The sequence below is a fragment of the Pteropus alecto genome, unplaced genomic scaffold (assembly GCF_000325575.1).
Source record: "Pteropus alecto unplaced genomic scaffold, ASM32557v1 scaffold78, whole genome shotgun sequence".
Taxonomy (NCBI): Eukaryota; Metazoa; Chordata; class Mammalia; order Chiroptera; family Pteropodidae; genus Pteropus; species Pteropus alecto.
Window position 1 is genome coordinate 9,709,259 of NW_006443124.1, and position 10,867 is coordinate 9,720,125.

The 10,867-nt window shown below is 41.7% G+C and overlaps 1 protein-coding gene across 1 annotated transcript; it reads left to right on the plus strand.

Moving 5' to 3' along the window:
- Nucleotides 1–4,112: 4,112 nt before the first annotated feature.
- Nucleotides 4,113–10,036, plus strand: CDKN2AIPNL (CDKN2A interacting protein N-terminal like). The gene is made up of 3 exons (XM_006923124.3): nt 4,113–4,402; nt 5,696–5,795; nt 9,677–10,036. The coding sequence occupies exons 1-3, from the start codon at nt 4,164–4,166 to the stop codon at nt 9,686–9,688; spliced, it is 351 nt and encodes a 116-aa protein (XP_006923186.1). The 5' UTR covers nt 4,113–4,163; the 3' UTR covers nt 9,689–10,036.
- The last annotated feature ends 831 nt before the right edge of the window (nt 10,037–10,867 follow it).

Below are 10,867 nucleotides of genomic sequence, written 5' to 3' on the forward strand. Positions count from 1 at the left end.
GATAGACACATAGACCAATGGAACAGAATAGAGAGTCTAGAAAGAGACTCACCACATATATGGCCAATTGATTTTTGACAGAGGTATCAAGGTAATTGAACGAAAAAAGGATAGTTTTTTCAAAAAATTGTACTAGACCAATTAATTACATAACCATATGCAAAAAAAAAAAAAAAAAGAGAGAGAGAGAGAGAATCTCAAACTACGTTTGGAGGTAATTCTCCATGGGTATCCCATGTTCCTGAACACTGTAAGAATTAGATACTAACTCTCCTTTTGCTCCAGACTGTCTTTTCAAGGATATTTGCCCACAAAACAGCCTAGAGATAATGTCTACCTCTAGAGCAAAGGGCAAGTTTGTTTACTGTCCAGATAAAAAGGTAATATATTGCTCTGGGGCAAAATTTGGGCAGGTTTGCTTGCTGTCCTTTATAAAAAATTGATATTCCCTAAGCTTGTGGTTCTTCAGCTGTGATACAGACCTACTGTGTGAACTTGTTTGTACTTCATCCACCTGGGCCTTTTGGCATAACCCCTGTGGAACTTGAAGGACAAGGAGAGCCAATGTGAACATGAAGCTCATGCTACCTGTTGTGCTGTAATAAAGTTTTTGTCTCTGTCTTAGGAGGCTTATGTCCAGCATCCATTGAACTGTGGCAGGGTAATTTGTTAGCTTGCAAGTAGGGTAAAATCTTATATCCTTTTTTACTGCTCTTGACAACCCATGTCTTGTATCATATACAAAAATTTACTTGAAATGAATTATAGACCTAAATGTAAAATCTAAAACTATAAAACTTCTGGAAGAAAACAGAAAATCTTTGTCATTAGATTAGACAAAGATTTCTTAGGCAGGACCAAAAAGTGACTCATAAAAGAAAAAATAAATTGGACTGCATCGAAATAAAAACTTCCTCCTCAAAAGATACTTAGGATTGTTAGGGCAGTAAAACTATTCTGTATGTTACTATAATGGTGGATATATGTCTTTATATATTTGTCAAAATCCATAGAACATACAACACCAAGAGTGAACCTTAATGTAAACTATGGACTTGGGATGATAACGATGTGTCAGTTCAACAACTATACCACTCTAGAGTGAGAATTTGATAGTGGAGGAGTGTGTGTGTGTGTGTGTGTGTGTGTGTGTGTGTGTGTGTGTGTGTAGTGGTGGTGGTGGTGGGCCATATGGAAATTCTCCATATTTTTCTCTCAACTTTTCTGTAAACCTAAAACTCCTCTAAAAACAAAGTCAATTAAAAAGGGCAAGGAATCTGAATAGACATTTCTCCAAAGAAGATATACAAATGGCCAATAAGCATATGAAAGATGCTCAGTATCATTAGTGCATAGGGAAAAACAAAATAAAACCACAATGAGATACCACTTTGTATCCACTAAAATGGTTATAATCAAAAAAGGGGAAAATAATGTGTTGACGAGGATGTAGGAAAATTGGAAATCTCCACTGCTGGTAGAAATGTAGAATGGTATAGATGCTGTGTAAAACAATCTGTAAGTTCTTGAAAAAGTTAAACATAGATCAAGCCATCCACTATATATCCAAGAAAGTTGGAAACATATGTCCACACAATAATTTGTATGTGAATATTCATAGCAGCATTATTCATAATAGGCAAAATGTAGAAACAACCCAAGAGTCTAGCAACTGATGAATGGATAAACAAAAGGAGGTGTATTCATATGATGGAAAATTACTCAATCATGAAAAGGAATGAAGTACTGACAATGCTACATGGATAAACCTAGAAAATATGTAAGTGAAAGAGCCAGTCATAAAAGATCACATGGTGTATGATTTCACTTATTTTAAATATGCAAAATAGGAAATCTATATAGACAAAAAGTAGCTTATTGTTGCCAGAGGCTGGAGAGAAAGGGGAGTGGTTGCTAATGGGTATGAGCTTTATTTTTGAGGTGATAAAAATGTCCCATATTTGTTTTAATGGTTGCACAAATATGGGACTAAACCAAAATCACTGAATTATATACTTCAAATGGGCGAATTTTATAGTATGTGAATTGCATCTCAACAAAGATGCTTAAAAAAATGAGGTAGGAAAACTGATCCATCTATACAAGTAAAAGCTCCACTCTGTGAAAAGCTGAATCATAAAAACAAATTAGAAACAATAAACTGGGCAGTAATTTGACACAGGATCCTATAAAATGTTAATACTAACATTTCTAGACTACTTCATATTTTGAAAGCATATTATTAAAAAATATCTATTGTGCACTTTGGGGTTCTTATAACCTACATGCATGTCTCAGTATGTTTATATGTTGGTACATATATGCTTATGTCCCATTAGTGTTAAAGATGATGCTAAATAAGCTACTTTCTGGATGACCCCTTAGCTTTTTCGCACCTCCCCCTCTCCGCCCCCAACCCATGGTGTGTAGCTGCAGCTGCTGGTCACAGATCCCAGGTTCCTATTTCTCGGCCAGCCTCTCCACCACATAATTCTCTGACCAAGAATTTGGTTCAGAGAACGCTTATCAACATCAAGTATTTTTCAAAGTTTGGTCAGCCTCAGGTGAATCGATTACTTAGGGCCTTGGCTCTGAGCATCCAGAGATGGGCCTGGGAATCTGCTATTTTATCAGGCTCCTCAGGAGATGTGATTTGTACCGTTTTGGGGGTCCCAGCTCCAGGCACCTATTTCTGATTGCTGTAGAGAAGCTGAGTCTGGATTTAGTTTCATAGCCCTGTTCACTTTCTCTCTGCTCACCAGGGTGAGAATAGCATGCCTCCCTTTTGTTAAAAATAATGAGATGTTACTGGGCCTGGTGCTGGATCTGGAAGCACAGTCTACTCATTAAGACTGCCTGGTATTTCCATTTTGCCTGGGGTTTCTGCCTGCTGGGGACCCTGATGTCCTATCAGAAGCTGCAGAAGCAGCAGAGAACACAGTTAGCTCTGCCTTGAGCTCCACTCACAACATAGGGCCTACACTGGAGCCCTGAATCCTGAATTCAAGGCCCAGCTCTGTACTCTACCCCACAGCTGATGGGGAATGATGAGGAAGCCTATTAGGTGAAGAAGAACTCAAGGCTGCTGGAGGCTCAAGTGATTTCCTTGTTACTGTACTTGAATGCTTTCAAGGATGGGAAATGCACCACTTAAAACAGAGCTTTTCTGTCTCTCAGGTAGTTTGTTACCTGACCCTAAACAAACATTCTCAGCAGCTCACCTGCTCATCTCTGGACTCATCCATTCTGGCTCCTTCCAATCTCTTTTGGAAACACAGGCATCACTGCTCTGGTTAAAATCCATCAGTGGCTCCACATTCCCCTTAGGACCTACCATGGCCTACTGGTCTTTGTGGCCTCATCTGCTCTGTGATCCCTTATTCTTGGACCTTGTCACCCAGCTCTTGTAGTTCCCTTACCAGGGCAGGCTCCGTCTTGCCATGGCCTACTCCTATTTATGTAGTTATCTCCTGTTCACCTCTCAGCTCTCCAGCATCATTTCCCTGACCCCCGCATCTCGGCCAGATCCCTTGTTTACTTATGCTCCTAGCACTCTGGGCCTCTCCTTATGAAAATTTGTCAACACTGACATTTTTCACTTGAGCAATTAGATATTTCACTAATGTCTGCCTCCCTTGGACATAGTAAAGTTCATTAGAGCAGGGCTCTGAGTTTGCTCTCACTGCATCCCCAGCACTTGGCAAAGGGCCTGGCAGGTATTTAACTGGATGGATGACTCGCTCTGAGAAGGTGGGCCACAACCTGGGTAGGGTGTTGGGACCTGTGGGAACCAATGATAGACCCGGAGCAGCTACACATATAAGTCCTCAGAACTGAGGGAATTCGTCTGCGAGCCGGGTGCCCAAGAACCCCCAGGGAAAGAACACAGCACAGTTCTGGCTGGTATCCAACTGTCGAATGGGAGAGGGGCGCCCGGTGCCGTGGTTGGGGGCCTCAGTTTCCCTACCGGTTCCCCGCGGGGTCGACCGCCCCTGCGCCCAGGAGCCACGGAGCTGAGGTGGTCTGAGGGGCCGGGCCAGTCAGGCCGCCGCGCCCGGGGAGGGCGCTCCAGGCCGGTCCTCTGGAGCAGTCGCGCGCCGCCGGGGCCCCTCTAGCCGCGGGGAGGTGGCGCAGTGCGTGTCGGGAAGGCGGCGGAGGGCGCCATGGTGGGTGGCGAGGCTGCCGCAGCGGTGGAGGAGCTGATTTCGGGGGTGCGGCAGGCGACTGACTTTGCCGAGCAGTTCCGCTCCTACTCGGAGAGCGAGAAGCAATGGAGGGCCCGCATGGAATTCATCCTGCGCCACCTGCCCGACTACCGCGACCCGCCCGACGGCGGCGGCCGCCTGGACCAGCTGCTGTCCCTCTCCATGGTCTGGGCCAACCACCTCTTCCTGGGTTGCAGGTGCGGACCCCTGCCGGCGGTCTGATTCGACCCCCTGTCTTCCGACCCGCCGCCCTCGCCCAGGGCTGACCCCGCCTCCTACCTCCAACCGCACTGGCCAGGCCTGTGGCTGATCCCCACCCCAGCCAGCCCTTGGAAAGATATTTAACCTTTCTGAGCCTCAGTTTTCTCATTTAGAGAATGAGTTTTGATGACTACAATATTAAAGGGTGAAAAACACTTAACAGGTTGCCACCTAGCAACAGCACCATACATGCTGAGCGCCAAACTTGCCATTGTTATTTGTGTTGCCAGTATGAGCTCAAACCATCAGTTTTGCAGTGTATTTTAAGTCCATTAGCTCCTTTCACCCACATAGCAAATGCAGAGATAGAAATTGAGACCGCCAATTTACATACGGTGAAGCTGAGAGAGGGGAAGTGATATACCAAGGAAGGGCCTTGAGCTTCAGGCAGGATTGATGGATTTTACGATTTATGGCTGGATGTAATATGTGGCTCTTGCCTTTTTCTCCTCACTCCCCAGTTGGCTGGACCCTGAGCAAGAGCCAGCCTTCGCCTCACTGCTTTCCTCTTATGAAAATAACAGATGCCTTGCACCCCGCCCTCCTACCCCACCATGAAGGTGGTAGCAAATCTTGAGGCTCCCACGTTCTTTTATTTTAGCTTTTCCTGAAATTGTATTAGGATGAGATGACTTGGCTTAGTCCTGCTTTCTGTGCTCCTTGTGGCTATCTGACTCTGGTCACATGGCTCCTCTAGCCCTAAGCCACCTGGTTTTGATTTCACATGTTAGGAGTTATTAGAACAGGATTTTGAGAAGCAGCACCATTTGCATCCATCCTTTTTCTCTGTCTCCTAGGTGCCCCTGGAAATTGTAGTTAACAGGATCCAAGATTCAGCAAATGTCAGAAAAGTGGAAGAATAAACAAATAATGTTATTTTCATTAGACCAACATTCCATGTGTTCAAAAACTAAAAATTTTTTGGCCCTCATACCATATCCACGAATATGTACTGCCAGATGTACAGTGCCTCTATTTTTGTAAATCTTTTGTTTGTTTTGTAAATTTGAAACACCTGCTCTATTGGCATTCCTAGAGCCACTTTTGTATCCCCAAGTGGGAAGAACTGTTAACTAACCTGCTGCTGAACATGTATTGGTTTTCCCCTGTAGTATCAAATCAGTCCTCTGAGTTGAGTTTACAGTCCATTTGCCTGCAATTTCTTGTTAGCCCCATACTAACAAGTAATTCTTCCAAGGTTCTTAACCTTACTACTCTTTATTGTGCAGTTACAACAAAGACCTTTTAGAGAAGGTGATGGAAATGGCTAATGGGATTGAAGTGGAAGACCTGCCACAGTTTACTACCAGAAGTGAATTAATGAAAAAGGTAAATAGGATTTCCAAGTACATTTGAAATGGTACAGTTAGAGGCCCCTGTATGTATGATGAAATATTCTATGAGTATATATTGTTTCCTGAATGTTTGTTTACTATCCCAAAGATCTAAACTCTTTCATTTTTATTTCTCCATAATTGGTATAAACCTTTATATCTAGATAACAACACAGAATGATAAATTATGCATTGTTGGTGGAGTAACATACAAACCTAACCTCTTCAGTTCCTCTAGGAACATTGTTCTGACCTTTTTGCTTGATTTTTGAAGAAAATATTGGCTAAAGTGCTACAATTTCCCACTTATTAAAAAATCTGGTTGGTAACATTAACTCATTCTTAACCCAAAAGGTGAGAGACTGACTAGTGTTGTTTGGCCTCTCCGATTTGCTGATGGGAATGTAGATGGGTTAATGTCCACACATCATAGCTGTTCTGTATTCTGTAGGGTTTGATATGAGCCCGTGGATTTTTTACATTGTGAGCTGTTGCCTGTAGAACCTTGTATCTGGATCCCGGGGCTGGGCTGTGGAGAGTGTGGCAGAAAGAAGCTGAGATGGTGGGGCTGAGCTACCCAGCTGTTTTTCAGAATCTCCCAAGACATGCTCTTCATCATTTGTCTAGGTCTCCCAAAGTTTGTTTCTTTGTCACTTTACTTGGGCCTCTTTTTGAAGGTTCTTGAGGGGATGCCTAGAGTTTTAGTCTTTCTAACTCCAAAGCATACTATAGCATAATCCAGAGAAGGTGCTCAGAAAATGCTTACAAAATTGACCAAAACAATACATTAAAAGGCTGCTGGCCTCTTTCTTAGTTCTGTCCTCAGAAACAGGTAAGCTCTTGTCTCATCCTAGTTGGGTCTTATTTTGGAAGGCAGGGCATATAAAGAGTTTCCCTTCTGTGCGACTGGTTGGATCCCCTCATGTAATACTTTAAAAAAATCTCTGGGCAGTCAGTCCTTCAGTGCCCCAGACTGATGAGGTTCCTGGGGCCTAGGTAGGGGGTGGCTAGATAGTTGCTGGCTGCCTAAGTGTACCCTGTGAGGGAGAGGCAGGCAGAGAATAGGGTGAACCTTTATTTCCTAACTGCGTGTGGCAGATTCTTTCCTTGTGTTTTACTCCTAAGGTATTCTGCCCTCCCTAAGATCTTTCACATCAATTTTCTATTACAGTATACTTCTCTGCCTTGTATGTAGCTGTACACTTTCCAGTCATGCTGGGCTATTTGAGATCAGATCACTTCATGATATTTGGGCTGCAGCCCCCAGGAGAGACTAAAATGGCTTCGTAATTGATATGCATATCCTTAACATCCATAGACCACTGTGAGGAAGTGTATGTGTGTTGAGAGGAAAGATCTCTTTAAACTGTTATACACTGTAAAGGGATCCCTGCCCTGGAATGTTTGTTTTTGACAGTCATTACACAATAGTACCCTCCTGAGGAGAGTCCTCAGGCATGAACCTGGCATCTTTGAAACCAGCTTTGCCATCATACTAAACATTAGCACCTAACTACCTGGAAGAAGCCTGCAGGAAGCCTATACTTCTGTAGTCCTTTGGTATTACATGTATTTCAGCTTCCTTCAAATATAACTTACGTTTTCTCAGTAAGTAACCAAATTTAATCTTAGACTGTTGATGCCACTGAAAATAAAACTCAAGTTGATGCTGAAAAGTGAGGTACTTAGAGGGCACGCAGTTTTGCCAGTTGTTAAGACTCTTCTAGGCAAGCCCATCCTGAGAATGAGTCATCTGATCCGTGTGCTATGACAGATTTGGGCGATGTTGAAGGTTGTCCCTTCTCCATTGAAGGCTACCTTGAGAGCCCACTGGAAAGAGAGCCATGGGGACTTTGCAGTAGTTCTTTTGTGTCTTGCTTGAGGTTTTTACATGTAATAGATGCTGGTAAACCTTAAGCAACATTGCCAGCCCAGAAACAAACAAAAAAAACCCTTGATGTTGAGCCATGCACCTGAAAATGTCTGTTGTAGTTCTGCCCAGAATTGATCTTTAGCTCTAACATTGGACTTTAGTTGGGTTTTAAAGCTAGCTACCAAGTAGAAATGAATCACCTGGCATTGTTGGTATCTTAGGACTAGACAATGAAGATGACTTAGGGACATTAGCTCTTTAAGGTAAGATTTTAAAAATACTTTATGGCTATTCTGCAGTTTTGGGGCAAGTACATCTCTGCGGTTTGTCCAACTTTTTTGTAAGAAAATAAATGAGCTTTGGCCTCTGGTGGTATTTGTCAAACAGTTGCAGCATATGCTTTTTCTTTTGAAAGAAGGGGATTTAGTCACAAATATATTGAACAAACAATCTTAATTATCTAACAGTCATCCCTAGTTACCTACCTACCAGCAGCCTTTGTGGTTGACCAGCTCTACCCATTAATAACCAATAATTAACAAATGAGTAGCAGCTCTCTCAGGAAGGGTGTTATTACTATGACTGTCAGAGTTAATGTTTCCAAGGCATTGTCTTAAGGAGAAAAAGGAGTGATTGACTAGGAAGCTGTCATTTATTGGCCCAAAGAATTTGTCAGCTTAATTACTTGTCCATTTTCCTTGAAAACATTTTTATCCAAGAGGGAAAATGGCAGAATAGAAAGTGACTATATGAAATGTGAAAGAGAAGTTAGAAAAACAAGTGTGCCTGCATTGCAGGAGGTTCTTTATTTGTGGATTATGTCCAGTCTTGGCAAGCTCGAAGGTAATGGAGCAGCCATACCCTTGATGGAAGGAGATGTGGTTCTAAGGTGACAAGTATTTGTATTCAAAAAAAAAAAAAAAAAAAAAATTCAGCCTATCAGATTAGTAAAATCAAGTTTTGTCTTGTATCCCCAAGATAAATGCTCAGTGGAACTACCTTTTCCCTTTATTCACTAGAAGCCGGGAAACCTGTCTCATCCCACAGGCCAGTCTGTTGCCTGGAGCCCAGGATGAATGAATCATTTGCCAACTTGTGTCAAAGACCATACTTGCAGCAACCAAAGCCAGTGGCAGCTGTTGTGCTGCTATAATCTTGGTCTGTCTGATCAGAAATTTGAGAGACAGCTTAGGGAATCTCCTTCCCTTTGGCCTAAAGATGGTTTTTTTAGGTCATACTGCATTCTCCTAAAAGTAGAAAGACCTTATATTTTGCTTTTGCTGAGGAATTTTGCTTTTTTCATTTCTCAAAGACTAGAGCAATAGGTTTGGCTAGGAAATAGGTCATACCTTGAAAACTCTGATTACTAAAAAGACTCAGGTTGATTCATTCACACTGCTAAATGTTAAGGAAATCCATTCAAATACAAGGTGACAGCCAAAATGATTTCTTCACACCCTGCTTAAAAGTTGTCTAAAGCCAAGTTTAAATTTATCAAAGGTGCTAGAGAGAACCCAGAAAGAATGTATCTGTTTTGCTTTGCCACTATTTGAAGACAAGCATTTACAGTTTCTAATAGTGTGAAATCCAGAAATACTTAACCTTCACATCTCCTAAATATTCTGACTTGATGTGAAATGTTGTGAATTACTACCTGGATTCAACTAATTTTAATTTAGAACAATAAGTGTTTGTGTGATTCTGCTTTTAGAACCCTTCATTGTGGAACATGCCAGGAAAAAGTTATATTTTAAGTATTTCTGTTATCACTTTAAATTGTGAACATTTATAGATCACAGATGACAAGACAAAAAAAATAGGTTCTGACTTTCAGATGGATGGGATGGTCAGTGTTCTGCTGATTATTTTTCGTATGTAGTAAAATAGTAATAATTTGAGTCTACTCACCATGTAGGTCATACATAAGTATTGCATCACTGCTATATTTTATGAATCTGATTCACTAGACTGCATAGCTATATAACCTTTTTTTTTCCCCCCAGCATCAAAGCTAAGGCAGAAGATTCATCATATTTTCATCATCAACTACAGGCTCAAAAGGAGGCTGGGACAAATGTGACATTGACTGCAGCAGCTGTTAAGACTCCTGGTATCACCAAAATGTAGGAAAGAGGCAGCTGGAATGAAAGTGTCAATTTAAAAGTTCTTATTCTTCAAGTAGCTAGCTATCATTGTAAAAGAATGCATGGATATTTACATATTTATAAACTATATCCTCTTTTTTATTTTGTTTTTGAATATCAGTTGAACTTTTTGTTAAAAATGCATATTTTTTTATGTTGATGTAATGGCAGGTGGATTTTACTATTTTGGATTTCTCAACAATGTACCTTTAAATGTGACTGTTTTATAGTCTTTTTTTTTTCCCCTACTGAGGCAAACCAGATCCCTTATTTTCTTATTTCTACCTGAAATTTATGCCATCCATATATCCCAGTACCACACACACTCATCTTTTTTAAAGAGATGAGTGAGAGTCAAACCACAAGCCTCGGGTACCCATCAGTTCATGGGAAGAGGCGCCCTACCAAAAAAAAAAAATAAAAATCTGCCTTTATTTTAAAACTAACTGACAAGATTCCACAGCTTGGTCCAGGCAGTCAGTCGATCTATAGATTCTCTAGAAGTTCTCCCAGGCTGCCGATTAAAGCCCATATTCTCTTCTTCTGGAGGGAGCCTGAGGCCGTGGTCTTCTAGACTTGAGTTGCCATGCACATGGCCTCTCAGGAAATATTTTAGTGCAGTGCTGCTTTGCTCTGAAATTCTGGTATTAATTTTACTCTTTTAGTTAATATATCTTCTTTATCCTTTCTCTGTTCTTCTTTCGTGCTTAGTACCCACTACTAAGTACTTATCTCTAGCCATAAATACTGAGAGAGGGACTTCATTTGGGGGACAGCAATGTAATAGCCAATCACAGCAGGATTCACTCATGGTGCTTGGTCTTGTGGATAGTGGTGAATAAGATGGTGGATCCTTCCTTAGCTTAATTTACTGGTAAACTCAGGTAATTGAACAACCAGAAGTGCTGAAGAGAGCTGGCTGTGGGAGCACGGTGTCTGTGGGCAGAGAAGTGAGATGACTCTTGCCCATGGTGCAAGGCTAAGGCCAGGCTGCACACCTTAAATGGGCCACATCTCTGTGCAGCTTCTATCTCTAAATCTTTTGTGACT